General features: G+C 38.4%; 2 protein-coding genes across 2 annotated transcripts; both read left to right on the top strand.

Annotated features, from left to right (window-relative positions):
* Positions 1 to 33: 33 nt before the first annotated feature.
* On the top strand, positions 34 to 15153 carry LOC144637771 (cytoplasmic dynein 2 light intermediate chain 1-like). Its single transcript, XM_078496847.1, has 17 exons — positions 34 to 153; positions 2321 to 2388; positions 2521 to 2591; positions 3083 to 3117; positions 3584 to 3656; positions 4216 to 4304; positions 6142 to 6220; positions 6579 to 6631; positions 6723 to 6777; positions 6927 to 6995; positions 7794 to 7871; positions 10604 to 10683; positions 11550 to 11620; positions 12295 to 12340; positions 13307 to 13358; positions 13511 to 13603; positions 14510 to 15153. The coding sequence occupies exons 1-17, from the start codon at positions 140 to 142 to the stop codon at positions 14591 to 14593; spliced, it is 1110 nt and encodes a 369-aa protein (XP_078352973.1). The 5' UTR covers positions 34 to 139; the 3' UTR covers positions 14594 to 15153.
* Positions 15154 to 17135: 1982 nt separating this feature from the next.
* Positions 17136 to 20082, top strand: LOC144637762 (serine/threonine-protein kinase NIM1-like). The gene is made up of 3 exons (XM_078496839.1): positions 17136 to 17515; positions 17607 to 17875; positions 18154 to 20082. The coding sequence occupies exons 1-3, from the start codon at positions 17257 to 17259 to the stop codon at positions 18919 to 18921; spliced, it is 1296 nt and encodes a 431-aa protein (XP_078352965.1). The 5' UTR covers positions 17136 to 17256; the 3' UTR covers positions 18922 to 20082.
* The last annotated feature ends 1761 nt before the right edge of the window (positions 20083 to 21843 follow it).

The following is a 21843-nucleotide window of genomic DNA, read 5'->3' as shown; positions in this document are numbered from 1 at the left end:
ACAAATCCGCTGGCAAGAAATATCCGCGGGCTCAAAAGTTATGTGAAAACATTGGAAAAGCAAGGAGAGAAGGAGTATTTCAACTAAAAATATCGTAATGTGATTTGATTTTGCCCAAGCTGAACAAAGTAACGCAAAAATGAGCGAGAAAAGGTAAGATATAAACTGTTTCCGCGATTCTCATGTAACTTCTAGCTTTTTCACACAAAATGTAAGCTTGCTAATGGCGTCTTGGTTGCTTTGGAAACGATCTGCAGAAGCTGGCTAAACTAGCAAATAATCCTTAATTCAAATCTTCTATTCAAGTTTTATCATTCTTTATTTGTTGACGAAGTAATCAAAAATGAGCCTTTTAGCTAACGGGATAAAAATTTTCTCATTTTAAACTTCTCATTTCTGAAAATAATTTGGCAAACACACAGGAAAGCAGAATTGTCTGTATTTTATGCTGCTTTCAATCGTAATTATGACGACAACCAAAGGACCCTAGAAAGAAAGAAACACAATGCAGATTGAAATCCACCAATCACAGTCCATTGACATGCTATGCCAAGTTAATAAAGGATTATGGTGAAAAAGGCAAAGATCCGCAAAGAGGATCTTAGGCATAACCTGCATGGAATGCAGGCTGGTGGACATAATGAGGGGGACATGGGGGACCCTGAACACCGCAACACCGCAAAAATAATACATAAATACCGTAAAATTCCTGTTATAAGCCCTGAGCTTATACAACTTCGGAAGGGGTTTTGGGTGGGCTTATAAACAGAGGGGCTTATATCCGGGAGGGCTTATAAGCGGAATAAAAAAATGTTTCGAAACGAGCCACGAGAGTGTTGATCGAAAAATGTTTTTAAGTTAAAAACACATAATAAAGCAACATTTAGCCCTGTTCAGTATTGTCATCTGGCAGAGGGGGCTTATATCCGGGAGGGCTTATAATGGGATGTATTTTTTGTTTTCAGATAGATGGGCCTATAATCGGGGGGTGGGGGGGGCTTATAAACGGCAGGGATTATAACCGGAATTTTACGGTACCTCATCACCGCAAGAAAATTTGATGAAACACCGTCACTGCAATATAATTAAGTAACTTATCAATGAAAACGTCTTGGGATTGGGTTAAAGATAAACTAGACAATGGTATGTGCTTTTAACAAATAAGAATGGATTAACAAACATAACAGAGCTAAATTTAGTTCTGCAAGTGTTAGAAAACACCGCTAATAATTTCGTTTCACCAAACACCGTAGGTTTTAAAACACAAACATCGCACACTGCTGGATTTGAGATCACCGTAACACCACAAGATGGGATTTTATTCACCGTAACACCACATAAAAAAATTAGTGACACCGCAACTCCCCATGTCCCCCTCCATGATGTTTATGAACCAATTGATGTGAACCTCTAGCCTGCGATTACAGCTGCCTCTCTTTCCTCCAGGCCACATTGGTGTTTCGCGAGGGCCGGGAGCAAAGAGAGGCGGCTGTAGTGTATTCACAGGCTAGTAAGCCTCCTGAAGTCCTTGTTTCTGGAGATATATGCTAAGATAATTGAAGGTAGTCAGTAAACATTACCATACGTCAAGTTCTAAATTTGAGAGGTCAGGTGTGGTCTCTATCTGGATACCCCAAGACCAGTAGCTAGTGGATGACATACAAGCTGCAGGGGTTAATTTAGGAGGGAGGAGGGGTGAGAAAGCCACAGCCTCCATTGTGTGTCCAGGAATTCACAACTCTCTCATTCTAAACCTTCTGGGGAAGAGGAGGTGTTGAGGGGTACTATGAAATGTTTGGACGGGGGTGCTGCACTGGGTCTAGGAGCCCCTACAATACCTCAATCCAAATAAAGAGCTCATTTTTTTATATAACCCCACCTCAGACTAAAGACTTTAATTGTATACCACATTTCTCAGACCAGGCTGAAGAAGATTATTTTTGCTTGTAATGGCGAGGTGGCTATAACTTTCTCATATCCAAGAAGCGCAAAAGGAATGTAATAATATCGATTTAGTAAAAACACCCAAGGAATTGCAAAATTTCAGCTCCCCAGCTGTTCTCACTGACTTAAACACCTACCATATTTGTGGTCCATGATATATGTCTTGAGCTCAGATACCATGTCCCGTAAACCAACCAATACTCAGTAATATACCATGGCTAGTTTTTCAGCAAAAGGTAGAATCCCATCCCTGGGTTTACAAATCTTAAAGATTTTGCACCTAATTTCCTAGAAAATGCAGGAAATTGTTTCTTGGAGAAATGAGATTTTTTAAATTTTCTGTGTCTTGAATTTTTACAATATATTATTTAAACAGGTCAGAAAAAACTATCTGGGATTTGGCAGTTGAAGAACGAGACAAAGTAGAAAACCATTCAAATAAAGGTATATTTTTATTAATTAATTTTGGAATTTTATTTCCATAAAGGTCACTTTATGACCAAGTCATCATACATATTGGATATTGAAAACTAAAGTGTTAATTATTAACTAAAAGATTTATTTATTTTGGTTTAGACCAACAAGAAGATTTCTCATTATCAAGTAGTGATGAATCCAGCATCTTTATTCTTGGTAGCAAAAACTCTGTAAGTGTCATGGTTATTGTTCATCATGTTAAAAAAGTTGTCAGTATTGTGGTCATGCACTTTGCTTCAAGATAGCTAGTTTACAGGCATGCCACTGAAACAGGAAACAAAATATATTGAAAGGAACATAACATGATTAAAAATCCCAACTGACAGGAGGCAGACCAGTTGGCTATATACAAAGCATGATTGAGGATTTGAACTCGGGACTACCAAGAACAAATCCAGCTAGTGGCAGGGGCAGGTCTTGAACTGGAGACCTCCGGATTACAACACTAGCGCCCTAAACCACTCAGCCTTGTTGCCTCCTCCTGTAAGATAGGAAAGATGCACATTTATTTGTTTCTCTCAGGATGGAGTCTCTTTGATTGTTGCTAGTCTTCATTCATTTTCTAGTTGAAAGTAACTATACAACAATTTCATATCCTTGGGCTACACTAGTTCATTATTTTAAATATAATAATAATTTTATTTGTCAATCATTCTTTCAGGGGAAAACCTCCATGATTTTAAGATTTCTTGATCGGTAAGTAGAACTCTTCCTGGTACACATATCTATAAGACGCTCGGCAACTTTGTAAACAAGTTGTAGTGATAATGTTAAAGGCTGAAATGAGAAAGTAAGAATTTTGTAATATAATAATAAGTAGTAGATAAAATATGAGCAGGAGATCTGTATGGGCGTTTACAATGGCGAGCCGATAGGCGAGCCATTATAAACGGCCATACAGATCGGACGCGAATATTAAATTTTTATTCTACTTGTGAAATGAAAACAATAAATTGAATGCGAATCAGTACAGATCTGTATCAAAAGTTAATGAATACTAATTAGCTGAGCAGGAGTTTGTGTCAAAAGTTAATTCTTTTGTTTGAATTGTATTGGGGTTTACAGTTTTGTACATGTGATCTGAATATGGTACTGGGATTGGTTCGCAACCGCATGAATATTTAATGAATTTTACAATAATAGTTATTGTTTTCTGTTGTAGAGATGAAGCTCCCAAACCAACTACAGCTCTGGATTACACATTTGGACGAAGAGCTAAAAGTGGTCATAATATTGTAAGTCACTTTATAATAATATTCATGTACAGATTGAAGGGTGTCGAATGGTAAATGTGAGACTCTGCGAGACGGCGAGACTGATATCTTTTCTGCGAGCCCAAGACCATTTTAGCCTTGAAAAAGAAATTGAGACTTTGAGAAGGAAGCAAAGAAAAATTTGAGAAGACGAGACCCCTGAAATGATCACACACATTTTTTTGAAGGACCATTCACCACCCCTAGATTGGTGTTAGTGTTTGTACTAGATTTGCAAACTTGAGCAGGTTAGTGCTACGATTAGCATAATTCTGATAATTTGCAGAAAATGTTTGTTTTATCCCATACCGTGCAATTAATTTATTTCATTTGCAGTTAATTTTGGGTTTTGATTATGGGTTAATTTTTTGGTTGCATCACTCACCTGCTTAAAAAAATAGGAGAAGTTTTTACTTAAAAGAACTAAATCACTGTCAATAATTTTAATACCAGCTGCACTTTGGCTGATTAATTCTTTTTCACCAGGTAATTTAATCTGAACTCTGAATTTCTGTGTTTTTTTTTTTTTTTTTTTTCATAGGGCAAAGATATAGGTCACATATGGGAACTTGGAGGTGGAACATTTCTTTCCAAGTTAATTGAAATTCCTCTTACTTCTGTCACTATCAGGTTAGTGCGTAATGATTGGTAAAGGTAAAGTCTGCATCCCGGGGGGGGGGGGTACTCCCTATAATGGCCTATACGGGGAGGCTCCGCCCGAAAGGGGTACCTTTTCAGGCTTCAGGTATATAAAAGGGTAGGGATTTCACAAGTTTAGGTATACGAAAGGGTATGGAAATCAGTCATTTAGGTTTTTCAAAGAGCCTTTAATTGAAATATTTCGAACGGATGCAATTTGTGGCTGAATTATTTCAATTTATTAAGCGCTACATGAAACTGGCAAGAAAATGTCATGTTTCAAGTCTTTACCATGTCTTTCAGGTATATGAAAGGGGTACCTTTTTTCATTAAAAAGTATACAAAAGGGGTACAATTGCTGTCAAAACGGTATATAAAAGGGTAAGGGGTAAGACCTCGGGGCGGAGCCTCCCCATACAAAACTTTTTTGGGAACCCCCCCCCCCTCATATGCAGCCCCCCAGGGGGGCCTGCATATGAGCCTGGTGGATGATCAGGCCGGAGCTTATCCTGTTAAGTAGCATGAAGTGACTAGGAGTATTGCTTCTCCCCCTGGATGGGATGCTAGTCCATCACAGAGTTTCCCCCAGCAGTAAATTCCCTGTTACACATTTATTACTCCTGAGGTGGAGAGAGGCACTGTGAGAGTAAAGTGTCTTGCCCACGGACACAATGCAGTGCTCTGGCCAGGGTTTGAACCCAAACTGCCTAAAGTGCTTTCAATAAGCACCAACAACTGATCAGAAGCGTCAGTAACTTCGCTCTACTTCACTCAGAGAATTCAGCTTCTTTTTTCCCTTTAATTGAAGCATTTAAAGGAAGATTCCTTCAAACAGGCAGTCACTAATGATCCAGTTACTCAACTCAGATCAGCTGCTTACTTCAAATTTTATTGAAATCTCTGAACTTAATCTAAGACAACCAACAGACTAACATGTCTTAGCTACTGTGTTGCAGTTTGCAAGCCTGGTAATAAAACTGTTATTATCATTGTTATTAGCAACCCACTTTAAAAAGGTTTTGTGTTTCAGAGTGATTCTCGTTCTAAATGAAATCCAAATTTGACTGGTCAACCAGGTGGAAAGAATCCAATTGACTCACTCCAAAAGCATATGACCTCTGCTCACTGATCTCTTGGCATTCAAACATACTAAAAATAACAAAAAAATATACCGTATCAATAATATTGTGTATCACCATACAGCTACGATTTTAATAAACTACATAATTTTATGCCTTTCGACCTTAATGGTCCTCTTGAGTGTAGTAACATTTGAAATGGCAACGACCAGTAGCATGATATTACAGTACATCTGTTAGGGTGTGTCAAGATATTTATAAAATTAAGTAACGCCGGTGCCTAATGCATACAGATCAGCCCTATTAAAACACCAAGGAGTATGACTTAAAAATAATTTGTCATACAAAGAGATATTATCAGTGATGATGAAAATGACCTAATAAGGCATTGCTAACCCTCCAAGTTTATTTTTTTCCTAAGTGGCCATTTGGCCACCGACTGCTCAAGTTTGGTCACCAGTGAAACATTTTAGTCACTAAATCAGGCTCACTCTTTCAATCCTTCTTCTCAATTTTGGTCGCCAGGCTGGCGACTTCAGTTCCAATTTAGTCGCCAGGTCCAAAATTTTAGTCGCCATGGCGACTAAAATGGTCTTAACTTGGAGGGTTGATTGCATGTCTTGACCAAACCTCTTGCTGATCAGGCTTGACTTCTCATCTCTTGTGCCCTTGAATAAGTTATGATATACAGTAAAAAGAACATTTGAACTGATCACTATAATTGAATCCTTGCTTTGTTGCTTGTACAGGAGCATGGCTATTGTGATTGTACTGGACTTGTCTCTTCCAAATGAACTGTGGTACACTATGGAAACACTTCTTTCTCAGGTACAAATGTCACTGGAAAGCGATGAAGTGGTTTTATTGTCAAAAAGTGTTGTTTCAGAAAATATCAGTTTCCACCTACAGAAAGGTTTCTTTGAGCCTCCCAGCCCATCAGAAAATCCCTGTACATTAATACTTAAAAATTTTGGCTTTTGAGATGCCCCATCCCCTCCATCCATTGACCTTTCATTGGGTGGGTGTGGATATTTTCTTCACATGTTTATTATTTAATAAAAAATGCTCATTTTCAACTTATAACACTTCGCAGTAAAAATACATCTATTGATTGGGACACATCCAATGTTGGGACACACCAGACAGCATTTCTTGAATTACAGGATCTACTCTTGTATCTTTTTAGGTCAAATCTAAAGTCAACAAAGCACTGGAGGGTTTGGAGAATAAAGAACCAGGGTAAGGTGTTCAATGCCATTGTGAAATGTTTCAACATTTTGCTTTTGTATACTGTAATATGTAACAGTTTTGTTTTATGTTTTTATTCCAGTTCTGTACAGCAGCTGAAGAAGCAAGCTTGGAAGAAATTTGGAGAAGAACATCCTGTATGTCAGAATCCTTTTCTGGTGTTGTATAATAATTAGAACTTACTTGGTAGACATGATAATGCTTTACTAGTAACCGTAAAGAAATTTGTTTTATCGCCAAATTCCCGCCATGGAGCATTAATTTTGTTTGATGCTTTGTTTTGCAGGACAAGTCTTCCATCGATCCCTTTCCTATACCTCTTGCCATTATTGGTGGTAAATATGACATTTATCAGGTAAGTAACCAGTCAATAAACTCCTTTAGTTACCTTATTAAAGGAAATTAACGCTCCGGCCTTAAATCAAGGTCTTTAAAATTTAAATTAACGTGACTTGGAGGGAAAATTTCTTTCAACTGGATAAAGGAAATTAGTGCAAAGGGACGGGCAAATTTTCAAAATGAAGAAAATTCACGCGATTTTCGATGTCTTTGAAAAGATATTTGGGCTATTGTACCACTCTTCCGAAAGCAAGAATAAACTAGAAATATTGCAGATGACATATCTTTAAGGCGTTTATACTATAAAGGACTGAAAATTACTGCACTGAAACGAGGTTTGTTGTTTTCTGGTTTGTTCCTAAATTGACGCTCCACTTAAATAATGTCGCGGAAATTAACGCTCACAAACGCGAATTTTGAAAATTCGCGTTTTTTTCATGGAGCATTCATTTCCTATAATAAATGTATGTTTTAATTTTTGTAATTGGAAAAGCCCTGGAAACATCCGAGAATGTGGATTGTTGTTAGTCTGGAAGCTGGAACAAGAATTGAAAACAGCACTAATCAAGGGACATCTGATGTACCATCACTTGTGGACGACTTGATAACTTCAAACAAACATTTGCCAAAAGCTATACTTGGGTTGCTTTTCTTATTCAAGAAATAGGACGGTCCCTTGTTCTCCATCCCCTTCACTCCCCTCAGGTGGGGGGGGGGGAATCGGTCTCCTGGGGGGGGGGGAGGTTTTCCACCAAGCGCGAAAAATACCGTCACAAAAAGTCATTAATATGTATGTTAACGATATATTTTTCAGGATTTTGATCCCGAGAAAAGGAAAATGATAAGCAGAGCGTTGCGATTTGTAGCACACAAAAATGGAGCTCATCTACAGGTTGGTATTATACTACTTATTTTTTTCTTTCTTCTTTTTCAAGGGTTTATAGTCACATGTCGAAACCCTAACTTGTCTGAGACTATTTAGACTGCACTCTTTTTTATATAAGAACGTCAAATTTTCGGCCGAGGCTGAACGTTCTTAACTTTTTCAAAGATTTAAGCCTAAAATGTTCTTATTTTTAAAAACAAAGTGGTCTTGTAGTAAATTCATTCCTAGCCGATACGTACACGTTCACGTCACCAATTGGTTTCAGGTTTGGGTCTAAATAAAGATTTTCTTTGTTTAGTACATATCTTTGTCACTCGCATCAACTAGAAATGAATAAAATTCGTTCTTAACCGAATTTCAGCCTTGGACACGTTCTTAGGATGTTCTTAAATTTCTGCCTTGTCCAGTCTCGACGTTTTTATAAAAAGGATCTTATATAAAAAAGAGAGAGTGTATTAAGTTAAATCGTTGAGGTGACGCCGATTTTAGCTTCATCGCTCTCGTCTCCTCGTATGTACTTCGTCCCAAAATCGATATTTCTATAACATGTGAGAAAAAAGTCGGGGAAATAAAAACTCATGACGGTCAAATACTAATTACGATGCCGAAGTAAAAATTCTTAGAAGAAATGAATTCCCTCCTCCGTCGTCAGTGGGTAATGGGATTGTATGCAAAATAAATGTCCTTGGCAGGGAGTGTTAACTACATAAATTAAAAAGTGCAAATGCTCCATGCTTTTTCTTTTTTTTTTTTTTTTTTTTCCCCTTTTTACTTCTTAATATTTTTCCTTATTTTTACATATTTTATCTTTCCGTTCGTACATTTTCCTTTTTTGCGGCAAAGAGTCATTTGGCATCGTAATTAGAAGATAAGATTCGTAAAATATCATGAAAGGACGCTATTTTATACCGTACAGGTTTACCGACGTTTCGGCATTATTGCCTTCCTCAGGAAAAGCAAAACGCAGAAAAAAACAAGCAAAACAAGACCCTACACAGTTTTTCTTAATGTTTTCAACTTATGTTATACAATGTCTGCCGGAACATTGTCTAACTGAAAACTAATAAAGTGCTCGCTTTCAATTAATTTCGTGTCACTTTGGTTTAAATTAGTAGTCATGTTTTGTAAACACTTGAAGTAACTAAGGAATACATCGTCCCCAGAGACTGAATAAAATTAAAAACAATTAGTTTTAAAGTGTCGTCAAACAATACATATCTTATCTTTGGCACGTTATTAAGTCGTGGATTAGTTTATGTTGGTTTTCAGTTTATTTGACCAATCAAAATCAAGTGAGTCAGTCAGTGAGCCTGTCTAGTTATAAGTTAAAGTAAGCATACGCCAATTAATTGCACGTGCAGTTCTCGGCATGCTGATTGGTTGAAAGGTTTGGAAAAGACGTTTTCAACAGCAATAGGACTTTCACACCTGACCATTGCCAGTTCATTATAGTTTGCATGCTAGTAACCTATTATAGAAAAAATTAACGCTCGTGTTAATTAAAGGGACTATGTCAAAGATTTTACCAGATTTTTGAACAGCCAAAATTTTAATTTGTGTCGCAGGAAACAAAAATAACAGTTCTTTTTTATTATTAAAAATCGCTATATTAGAGCACTGAAACTGTTTACGAGCATCTTTGGCTGCGGACGGCTCGGGTGGAAATAGATTGCAAATTGAAAAAGTTGGCTTACGTTTTCAAGTTAAATCGATATTTATAGCCGTAGCTTGATTTCTATCCGCAAATTAAGGTTATATCTTCCTTTATTGGGATAAGTTGCCTACCACTAATTTTAAAACAGTTTAGACCAAAAATCTGCCGAATCCCCGTGAAGTTAAAACGCAAATTGAAGGAAAAAATACTTCCCGGTAAAGGTGTATACTCTTAAACGGAAACAATGTTCCTGGCACTTTCCCCAAACGTAGGGGTTAAGCGAAGGAATCTGACCATTTCGAGCGAATATACTTTTTCATAGGAGTCAAGAACGTCTGTACTGTATTGAGAAATTGGGGCTAAAATAATGGAATTAAGGTCATGGAAAGTAATGCTCCACTATATCAAGGGCGCGGAAATAACGTTAACAAAAATTAACGCGACTTAAATTAACGCGAATTTTTGAAATTCGCGCTAATTTTCTACAAAAAGGTAACTACTTATTCTAATATCGGTTGGAGAGACTGTAAACCGGTAGGTAATACAATTAATTTGGCTGGCGTTAAATATGTAAACGGGGAGACAGAATATTGCTAAGTTAAACGGGAATAAAACTTGTATGACTAAGTCAGTCAGTCAGTCAGTCAGTCAGTCAGTCAGTCAGTCAGTCAGTCAGTCAGTGAGTCAGTCAGTCAGTCAGTGAGTCAGTGAGTCAGTGAGTCAGTCAGTGAGTCAGTGAGTCAGTCAGTCGAGTCAGTCAGTCAGTCAGTCAGTCAGTCAGTCAGTGAGTCAGTCAGTCAGTCAGTGAGTCAGCCAGTCAGTCAGTCAGTCAGTCAGTCAGCCAGTCAGTCAAAAAAAAAAGTCAGTCAGTCAGTCAGTCAGTCAGTCAGTCAGTCAATCAGTCAGTCATGCAGTCAGTCAGTCAGTCAGTCATGCAGTCAGTCAGTCAGTCAGTCAGTCAGTCAGTCAGTCTCTACGTTATTCCTATTTCAATTAAAAGTGACCTTGACCCTTAGTTTCTAGAATTTCACGAACATAAATTCATTCTAAGCCTTTTCTTATTAAACTCTTTTTCCTTTGTCAGTTTTTTAGCACAAAAGCTGAGGGCCTGACGAACCGCACCCGGGGTCTGGTGGGGTCCCTGTTGTTCCACACTCCGATCAGGTAGGTTCTTTTCTGCTGATTCCCAGGTTGAGTAGAAGAAACTATACTTTTCATTTACCGCTATCGTAATAATACAGTCGTTTTTTTAACGTGTAAGATCAGCCAAAACATTTTTTACGATTGAAAGTGTTGATCCCGGTAGAAGTGTTCTTTTCAAGAATTCGTCAAATTAAGCAAAGAAAATCATAACCGCGAAGAAGGTTTGGATACCCTCGAATATCCGGTCTTAATAAGCATAGATTTTTACGATTTTATTTCTTCGTTTACTCCGTGTTTTGTTTCGATTGAAAAGATATAACAAACACTCGAAACAGTGTTTCATCGGCTATCCAAACACCTCGAAGTTCGTCAAAATTACTCCGCTCTGCGTCGTATTTTCCGCTCTCTTCTCGGTTTTTGGATATCCCGATGAAACACTTTCTCTCGTGTTTGATATACAGTCAACTCTCTCCCTAACGGATACCTCTGCAAGACGGACACCTGGTGTTGATCCCGTCCCTGCTGTTTTTCAGTCATTTTACTGTAACTAAAAACTCCCTATAGGACGGACACCTCTTTATGACGGACAGTTGGAGCCGGTCCCGACGGTGTCCGTTTTAGAGAGAGCTGACTGTAGTAGAGCAGTTTTCAATTGAGTGTCGTAAAACCAAAACCAAAGTTATTACTCTGGCCAATCACAAAGGACACAGACAATCCAGTGAGCCAATCAAAACTCGAAGCAAATACATGTAGCTGATACGAAGCGCGGGAAAACCAAATCACCGATCGTAGTAATGCAAAACCAAAGCAAACGCAATTTAAAACTTTCGACACTCAAGTGAAAGCCGCTCTACTTACAATTCTAATCGTGTTATTTAACTTTGTAGTAAAGTGGTATCAGTGGATCATAACAAACCAATCATTGTTCCAGCTGGCCAGGATTCGTTAACTCAGATAGGTGAGAAAGTTTAACTGCCATCACTTCATGATCGGTAATTCTAATAGGCAAATGTAGACTCTTCCGTCTCCGGCTGAGCCCGTGAGTTGTGATGGTCAGAGGAACCATGCACCGTACTGACGTCACAAGCATCGGAGTACTGACTGTCACGCAAAGTGCTCATGCTACTTTTTGATTTGAGAATAAGAATTAAAGTCGCATTTCTCCTTACTGTCAAATTGTTTAAACCACTTCTTTCAGACCGTTGTCCAATATGTTCTTTCAAGTTCATATTTGACGGCTAGACTAAGGGGGAAGCCTCGAGCCATTGGGCCCATACTGCCGGAGCTTATCCCGGTTTCGATAGCTTTAAGCAACTAGGAGTATTGCTAGTCCCCCATGGAGGGAATGCTAGTCTATTGCAGGGTACCCCCCCCCCCCTAGTTTAATGTCGCCGGTACTCATTTATACACCTGGGTGGAGAGAAGCACTATGAGAGAAAAGTGTTTTGCCCAAGAACACAACACAGTGACCCCGACCAGGGCTTGACTAAGCTAGTTTCTAGGAAAAGGAAAACAACAACAACTACACTTTCACACTGTTCTTTTTTCATGTCGCTTTAATCTAGTTATTACCACTACTTTAAAAAAAACAAACCCCATAATTACCATGAGAGTTCGTTTTTTAACAAACAGGGGCGCCACCAGTGGCCAATCAAGATATGGGAAAAATGCACAGCAGGTAAATAACCAAATTCTCATTCCTGATTGGTCTCCTCGTCTCGTTTTGTTATCGGTTTATACGAAGATTGTACGAGGCTTTTTTGGTGTAATTTCAAACATAGCATCGCGGAGATAAAACTGACTCCTGTTTTGTTAAATTTGCTAGCAAAAGCGGTTTTCTTCGGTTACTTTGAGAATACTGAAATATGATACAAAATCTACTCATCGAGCTGCAGACATCTGGGTCAGGTTGTTCAAAGCACGATTAAGCTAATCTAGGATTAGCGCAATTTTGGTGTCAGCTTTTCAACCTGTCATTTAGACTTTCTGTTTATATTTTCTGTCCTTTAGTTTGCCATCGACTTATCTTAAACTCCAAAAAACGTCAGCAATAAAAATAGTTTTATATAAGAGAAACTAAACCCTCGATTAACTTTTAATCCTGGATAAGTGTTACTCCGCTTTTGGGCAAACCGGCCTTGGTATAAAGGTTGAGCTCTAGCTTTGTTTCCTAATGGTTGCCGTAAAGCTAACGGTGAAGTTAACCTGCTAGCCAGCGTAGCTTGGCGTTCCAGTCAGTCGGGGAGAGCGAGAAATCGCGCGCGCGGCGAGAGAGAAGGAACGCGTTCTTTCTTTCCTTTTGCCCCGCCGTCGCTTTTGCACGCGCGCGCGCGCGATTTCTCGCTCTCTCCGACTGACTAGAACGCCAAGCTACGCTGGCTATTAACCTTCAACTAATGACTTTCGGCGGCAAAAACTGTTATAAGCCAATCAGAACGCGAAGCGGCAAGCGCGGGAAAATGTGACGTATGTCGAATCGTCATTGGTTTTATTTTTCATTTGATTGGAGGATAATACAGCATCTTCATCCTAATTGTTAAGAGCAAGTAAGCTCTGCATTCGGTTCGTAAAACTAGTGTAATAACCTACAACAAGTGACTTGGCGAAACCAGACTTGATTCTAAACATCTTCACTTTTTTTCAGGGATCCATATGAACTCTGGAAAGCTGCTTTCTCCACGTTTTTTCCACCCGAGGTAAAGCTCGTTAAAGTAATTGTAAATTCTCCTTACATATTCCGTCCTTTGCGTTTAATTGTGGCAATAAGAATTGGGTGGTTGATGTCAGTAAAACGCCCAAATCCGATGTTGATCGATGTTGGCGTTACAAAGGCATTTTTTTATTTTAGAAATCTCAGGGGCGCAGCACAAGCGAAGATCCTTCTAAAGATCCACAGTATGCAGAGCCAGCGGTGGACACAATGAGAAAACAGAAAGATGAGGTAAACTGGAAACGATGATAACGCTGAAATTGTCGGTCTGGGCTGAAGCAACATAGAGCTCGTGCCGAGTAGAGGCGCGCGCAAAGAAGAACGCTCACGAGGCGAGAAAAAAGGAAACTATTAAATGCTTTTTTTTTTATGCAAATCGTCGTTAAAACACTCAAACAGTTTCTTATTCCAAATTTCTCAATCCGAAATTATCAACCCTTCCGGCCCAGTAAAGTGAACCGACTTTGGTGGGCGGGAGAGCGATAGTATAGATTGCATACTCGTACGCAATTTTTCATATGTAGGAAACATACAGCTTCAAAATGCTTTGCACGCACTAAAAGCACTGGTAGTAGTTCATCAATGAAACGGCGGAAGATATAGTTAGTATTTACCTTGCCCCTTGCCTAGTTCCTAGGCTTCTATTTTCGTCGCGGTCGACCCGTTTCGGGTCACGTGGTATGCGTCACCGAAACGAGTAGTGACGTCAATAATACCGTGAAGGCCTGGTGAAATTTCTAACATGTGTCCGAGCCGTTCACGCGCGGAATTCAGCTTGATTTTGTAAAGTAACGTGAAGTGAGCTTGTAGCGAAAAGCTCACTCTCTTAGAACTTTAGATTAAATGATAACAATCGGAGGAAGGCTTACAAGACTCTTGGTTTTAGGCCATCGTAACTTGGTTAAAAATATAACACAAACAGCGGTGATAAACATTATGAAAAATCGCATTTTACTAAACTTGACGTTGTATGTAGCTTAGCATACGAAACGTCAAGTTTAGTAAAATGCGATTTTTCATAATGTTTATCACCGCTGTTTGTGTCATATTTTTAATCAAGGCTTACAAGGGTTTACAAAAAACGGCCCTTGTTCGTTTTGCAAATTAATTGTTAAAAATTTCCTTTTATCCTTACAGGAACTAGAGAGATACCGAAAGTTAGCCATGCGAAAGGTGCGAGATGCATCCAAGGGAACTGAGGCAGAGAAGCACACACGGTGAAAAACAGCATCAGCTTTGTTTTAGACGACTCTGAGAAAATTTAGAACAGCCGTGGCCGGCCGTGGTTGATGGATATACGTGTATTTATTGAGTATTTATGCTGAAGAAGTCGACGAGCATTGTAAATAAGAAGAAAGAAGTAAAAATTTCTGTTGTTTCCTGTAAAATTGTACCCACAGAATCCTCGTCTCTGATTGGTTCTTTTCTCTACAAATTTGTCACCTTGTTGGAGCGCAATTGACACATTTGTCCAATTAGAAACAGCTTAGTTTAAAAGCTGACATTCAGTTCACTTAAATAGGTTCCTCTTGTAGAAATTCTAGCCAAAACAGTGGCTCTAAAGAAAGAAAGTAAATTTAGAGAGAGGCAATCGATCCCATGCGAGATAACAGGCTCTGTTACGAATAGAAACGATTTGTACTCGCTCACGTTTTATTTTTCCTTAATATACTCCACTCGCTTCAAATCCAATGTATCATTACTTATGTGGGAGTCTATAGCGTCATATTTCATTGTCAGAAATCGTGGCACTAAAAATAATAAAGTTTCCATTGACAGTTGTGCGTTGTTTTCTTTGCGTTGTCCATAGGTAGCGAGACAGGCAGCAATAGCCTGCGTTCAGGCGTTCTTCAACCTCCCGCCGCGAGAAAATAAACGCCTGATCGTAGGTTAAGACAGAAAAGGCTATAATAATAATAATAATAATAATAATAATAATAATAATAATAATAATAATAATAATAATAATAATAATAATAAAAATTAAAATAATAATAATAATAATAATAATAATAATAATAATAATAATAATAATAATAATAATAAAAATTAAAATAATAATAATAATAACAACAATAACAATAATAATAATAATAATAATAATAAATAATATTTTAAGAGGAGGCCTCCAATCACCTAGGGGGTGGTTTTAAGGAGGGTCCTCTGAGAAAATAAATGTTAAACATTAAAATACATTAAAATCTAAAATACAATAAAAAGACAAAACCTATGTTGTATGCTAACTGAGATTAAAAACTAGGACAATAATTAAAATACTACTAACTAAGGTTAAAAATGGGATTAAAATCTAAAAGGAAGTACAAATGTCACAGATCTAAAATATAAAAAAAAAACTAATTACAAATAGTTATCTATTAACATTATATAACATTGTGCAACTAAAATATTTGTTCGTCGTCTAAAAATGTTTATCCAGTAAGAACCTTGTAAGGTTTTTCTTAAAATGGCATTGGCTTTCTTAAAAATACTGGGAGAGACATCCAGTCATTTGTAAAGCGGAAGTAGGATACTCTCTTTCCGCTCTCTTTCTGCTATGAGCTCTCCTGTCGTTCACTTTCTGGGAGATATGTAACGCCCTGGGGGGAGAGGGAGGGGAAGCACGTGCAATCGTTGACAAGAAAACTTTCGCAGTGCTAAGTGGCACCATAAGTATTTGATTCCTGACTGGATCCACAGTGTGCTACCAGTGTGTGATATACTGGATACGAGTAATAAAGAACTCCAAATAATATTTTTTTAACTTAACTAAGGCGTTGTATATATCACGTAAGTGTTCCCTTACAGAGTTTGTTTAAAGCTGAGCTTGAAATAGTTTTAGAAAAAAAAACTCTTTGTCCACTACCCCTCCTGTTTAAGGCTTATATTAATTTGCTCTACTCCAATACTTAATCGAGTTTTTTTGACAACGGAAATTGCAGTTTTGAGTTGATTATGGGGACGGCGAACAAGAATCTATAATTTTAGAAGTACATAACTTCGGCTTAGGAAAATTTTCAATAATATTTACAAGCCCGCCTGGCAGCTTAAAGATCATTTGGTTACAAAATGGACGATTTGTGGGGAAATGTTTAATAATAGAAGTGTCGAGAACGAATGTTGCATAACCGTTGCCAACGGCAACGAACTTGGTTAGTTGCAAACACGCGGCATGGCGTGTAAAATTTAATTACGGATTCTTTTGATCACGAATGTATGTTAGACGTCAATTTACGCTAAGATATCAAACCGCACGCAATGATCAGTAAACATTCAAATTACAGCAAAAGCTTGTTTCTTTAAAGACTGTTTTCATCGTTACATTAAAATGACCCACACGAAAATCGTCAACTTTAACAAACTCGATAATTAAAACATTTAATAAGGTGTTAATAGTTAACTCACTAATGAACGCAAAAGCAATAGTTAGTTGTTTTGAAAGAAAACACCAAACAGGTATCAATTCGTGTACGTGTATCCAGGAGCTGTCGACCTCAAGGGAAGATGAAATTTACAGGAAGTTTGTTTAGCACGTATCAGCATAATCTGTATTTTTTTAAATAAATTCTCCGGTTCGTCGAATCTTACCGAACTATTTAATCCACTTTAGAAATGACGCACATTACGTTTATCTCCTCCAAAGCGAGATAAAAATCTGTTTTTCTCGCCACTAAGCGCTGGAAAAATAAAAACAGTACGACGTATCCCTAAGAGACAATTCACTTAGACGAACACAAAGGAAATCATCAATAAAAGGATCAGTGGTTTCCATAGCAACAGCCGGGACCCTTCGTGGCCTTTGTTCGCCGTCACAACAGAATGGACTGGCAGCCCGCTCTTCATCGATCAGTCACTCTCGCCATGGCGGTGGTAAACTTTTTAGAACCATGACGGTGTCTAACACTATGGCCGATTCTTCCTCGCGGGAGCGTGAAGGCGAAGAAGATCGTACTAAACGCATTGAACAACAACATCGGGAAAAGACTTTAACGCCTTTCGAACGATTGACCTACGATTTAGCTCACGACGAACGCTATCTCAAGGAAATAACTCTCGGCAAACGAATCGGATTTTATCGCATTCGAGGAGAGTTAGGAAGTGGGAACTTTTGCCAGGTTAAAATGGGAATACATTCGCTAACGAGAGGTAAGAAAGCTTGGTGATCGAGAAATTCATTGCATGGCGGCGCGCGTGCCTTTACGGAAACTTAAGCTTACATTGATATCTTCACTTGCAGACAAAGTCGCTATCAAAATTTTAGACAAGACAAAGTTGGATCAGAAAACGCAACGATTGCTATCTAGGGAAATTTCTTCTATGGAGAAACTTCATCATCCTAATATTATCAGACTTTATGAAGTGATCGAAACACTCTCGAAGCTACACATCGTAATGGAATACGCTCCCGGTGGCGAGTTGTTCGCTCGAATTTCAAACGAAGGGAAATTGCACGAGCGGACAGCTCGCCGCATTTACGCTCAAGTGGCATCCGCTGTAGAACATATGGTGAGTAAGCAATGTCGGATTTCTTTCTTTAATGATATAAAGCATTCAACACTTGATCTAACAAGTTTTAAAGCGCCAACTGACTACACGACTACTCGAAATCGTTTCCTGCTAAAAAAGTATTTACCACTAAGTCGCGAGGTAAGCTTTCATTTTATAAACCCGAATTCTACGTTCTATGTTCCCTACATTGTATACTAAATTTTAACAATGTTAAATAATTAAAGCTGGTTTTACTTGCAATCTTACTTATGCAGATTTTTTTTTTCCTTTTTCAGCATGACAACAACATAATTCATCGCGATCTCAAAGCGGAGAATGTGTTCATTGCGGGTCCAAATTTAGTGAAGGTTGGAGATTTTGGATTTAGTACATTATCAACTAAGGACAGTACACTTAATACTTTCTGTGGTTCACCACCTTATGCCGCTCCCGAATTGTTTAAGGATGAACACTACATCGGAGTGTACGTCGATATTTGGGCTTTAGGAATACTTCTATATTTCATGGTTACTGGCGTAATGCCTTTCCGTGCGGAGACGGTGGGAAAGCTCAAGAAGTGCATTCTCGATGGAACGTATTATTTGCCGGAGTTTTTGAGCGATCGCTGTAAATTTCTTTTACGGAACATTTTAAGACCTGTCCCCACGGATAGGTTTACAATGGAAGAGATCAAACACTCTTCTTGGCTGGAAGGTGAAGTGTTTCCACGACCTGACACCAAGTACAGCCTCCGTCCCCCGGACACAGAAAGTGCTGAGTTATCGGAGGACGAACGCGATGCGTTAAATACTATGAAAGAACTTGGAATTTCGTCGGATCTTCACGCCAACTGTAGAGATTCCAGAGACAGTATAACAGGAACCTACAGAGTAATCCTTCATCGTGTTACGAAAAAGAAATTAGACCTCATCCGGAAAGCATCAACTTTGAGCAGCTATAGCAACAATAATCACCTCATGGCGGACTCGCGACCACACAAGACTGAAAGCAACGATAGGGGTGCTAAAACGCAACCAAAATCCAAATTTTGCATCATTCTATAATCTGTAGTTTGCTTAATTTTAGTTATAGACTTCGTTTGAAGTAACAGTATTCTTGGGAAAATGACTAAGTGATTTTAATTTTAAAGATGTCAATTTCAATTTATTTTTTTGCGAGAATTTTAAAACACTTTTTTATTGCTAAAAACAGATTTGCATGTTTTCGATGCAGTTTCGTGGTTTAATTCTTTGTCTTTTATTAACACTTGAGTAATATTTGCATACAGTTTTTACACATTTTGTCTCAAACATTTGTATATAAACAGATCATACGCGAGACCCTCGTAGAAGAAATCGAGACATGCAAACACGACATACATAAATTATTCGTTTGATTACGTTCCTGAGTTGCGACTAGAAACCGATCACTGTAATTTATCTAGTGTGGGAGTGATATATACATTGCAAAACTTTGTAAACCACAGGTTAAAATACACCAAACAATTATCACAAACTTTGTGCGAATGTTCTAATCAGAATGGACTTGATTAATTTCGTCCTTTCATTCGAATTTGCGTGAATAGGCGCCAGATTTGGTAACATATCTAATTAACATTCTTAAGTCCTTTCAGAATATTTAATCGAAATGTTCTCCATATATTGTTCAAGTTCGGTTTTTGTTGTCTCACTGCATTGGTCAAGTTGTTTAATTTTTGCAAAAATATTGGTTTATTAAGTGACCAATCCGGTGTCAATATTCTTATAAAAGGCCTGCCTTATAATTATTTATTAACACTACGCTACTCCAATCATCATTGTTAAATTATTAATGATGTTGTCACTTAATGAAAAATGAACTTCATTTTTTTTCCAATCATGTTCACTAAAGTGTGTTTATGCGTGACGTCTTTAGTAGACATGTTCATAGTTCAGTTTATTCCCCCCTGAGGCAATATTTTTGTCGTTATCAATGAGAAGTCCAACATACGTGAAATGCAATGTCATTGACAAAGTTTTCAGTTTTAAATTTATGGGCACACTTAAAATGTGTTCCGCAGATAAGAGTGATTTGGCGCAAAGAAAATGCCATAAAACGATTTGTAAATATTAAATAAGACTGGAACATATTTTTTTGCAATTTTAGTTTGCATCAACTTTATTTAAGTCCAGCATCTCACTGGTGTGAAAAGGGTACTAATAAAAATATTTTTTCATAAAAAAGGATGAACACGTGTTTCCTTACTTTTTTAATACTAATTTAAAGGCTTTGCATCGTGCTGTTTTCAAACCAAATCTTACCTTTTTGGTAAGCCTTGCATATCACAAGATCAAACGGGCCTGCTAATTGCTGCCAAAGCGTACTGGAAAGATACGATTAGGTATTCACCATACCCAAATTTGGCCAAAAACCTGGCAATACCAGGTTAGTGAATTGATATCACAGGAAATTAGAGCAGTAGACACATAGACAAGGCTAGTTCTGATTGGCCAAGTCTGAACTTGGGTACGTTGACATTGGTCAAAATAACAGGGACGGCGGACCACTTTTTTCCAATTGGAGGGGGGCTGACTAGTGACTTGGAGTTGGGGGGGGGGGGCTTAAAAGACTCTTCTTTTTAAGTCTTTTTGTTTTTGGAAATATTTGGGGGTAAAGACCCCCCTGGCTCCACTGTCCCTATATAAACTCTCCCAACTTATGACATACATATTACACTTATCACATTTTTCAACTGATATTGTAAGGTTGTTTGTTACTATGCAAGTCATGCAAGGGTTTCAAGACCAAGGTGACCCTTTCTAGCCCTATGTGACCCCTCCCCCCTTTCCCTTCCCCCATCGGTTCCCCTAATGATATTTGTACTCCAGAGGAGAGAGATCCTGTGGGATCGGAGTTAAGTGTCTTGTCCAAGAACACAATGCATGACCCCAACCAGGGGTTGCACATAAACAACTCTAGCCTGTTTCAGGCATTTTGTTAGTTGGGAATAAGCATGAATGGCAAGTGGGTGACCCTATCCATTTTTCCCCCCCTTTTTTTTTTCTTTTTTTTTTTTTCTTTTTTTTTTTTCTGCTGCTTTCCAATAACCAAATGCCTGGCACAAGCTAAGCCAATTCTAACAAATGCCTTTATAAAAACCAGGAAAAAAAGTTATTCAATGTCCTAATTTCTCTGCCATGAAAGAGTTTTTCATCACTTTTGTTCCATTTAGTTTTTGAGACTATTTGGGTAGTGGGGGATCTGGGGAAGGGGCCCGGGCCCCTTCCTTATTTTTAGGCCGAAACTCAAAGGGCAGAAAAAAATATTTTCAAGAGCGAGGCCCCCTCTTTCCACCGCCTGGATGATCGGGCCCCCTTACCTGAAGAAGGTCTTGTGGATCCGCCACTGTTGGGTTTACCTCGGTATAAAAACCTTTCCTAGTCTATATTGTTTGGAGGTTCTTTATTGTCTTGGTTGTTCTTTGTTTTCCATAAGAAGTTTCACAGTTTCTAACATTAGAGTGAATTCGTGTCCGTTTTTATATGTTAATGTCGTTATTTCTATGTTTGTGTCTCTGTGGTCAGCCTCAGTCACTTATGTGCAGATGTTCTGTCAGGACGTTCTTCTGCCTCGCATGTTCACCTTCGAAGCGGTCTGTTCTCACGCAGGTGTCACGTGTCGGTGGGGAATTGCCAGGTTGCACGTGTCAGCTTTTCCTGTCTCCTTTGCGGTTCTCGGCTGCTCCCCATTGCCGTGTGTTCGTCAGTTGTCTTTGGGTTGATTTGTTGTCTCGCGTCAGGCATGGCCCGTCTGTGGTCTGTTGCTGATTCCTCTCACTCTTGATTTGTCCACTTTCTTTTTCCTGTCACTCTTTCACCGCATTTCATTCGGTGAATCACTCTATTAAGGATGATTCAACTAGTATATATATTCAAAGCCAAAAATGATAATTTTCTATCAACTAAAAACCTCACTGAAATATAAAGCTAAAATCAAAATGCACACTA

The sequence above is a fragment of the Oculina patagonica genome, chromosome 14, assembly GCF_052425735.1.
Source record: "Oculina patagonica isolate OP01 chromosome 14, crgOcupat, whole genome shotgun sequence".
NCBI lineage: Eukaryota > Metazoa > Cnidaria > Anthozoa > Scleractinia > Oculinidae > Oculina > Oculina patagonica.
The sequence above is the reverse complement of the archived record's forward strand: the minus strand, read 5'-3'. Positions and strand labels throughout refer to the sequence as shown.

What these genes read in the sequence shown, in the direction of transcription:
- LOC144637762 (XM_078496839.1), top strand. Translation starts at nt 17,257, where the DNA reads ATGACGGTGTCTAACACTATGGCCGATTCTTCCTCGCGGGAGCGTGAA. An exon ending in AATACATTCGCTAACGAGAG is followed by an intron (nt 17,516 to 17,606) that starts GTAAGAAAGCTT and finishes CTTCACTTGCAG; the next exon opens with ACAAAGTCGCTATCAAAATT. An exon ending in CATCCGCTGTAGAACATATG is followed by an intron (nt 17,876 to 18,153) that starts GTGAGTAAGCAA and finishes TTCCTTTTTCAG; the next exon opens with CATGACAACAACATAATTCA.
- LOC144637771 (XM_078496847.1), top strand. An exon ending in ATGGGAAAAATGCACAGCAG is followed by an intron (nt 12,341 to 13,306) that starts GTAAATAACCAA and finishes ACTTTTTTTCAG; the next exon opens with GGATCCATATGAACTCTGGA. An exon ending in TGAGAAAACAGAAAGATGAG is followed by an intron (nt 13,604 to 14,509) that starts GTAAACTGGAAA and finishes TTATCCTTACAG; the next exon opens with GAACTAGAGAGATACCGAAA.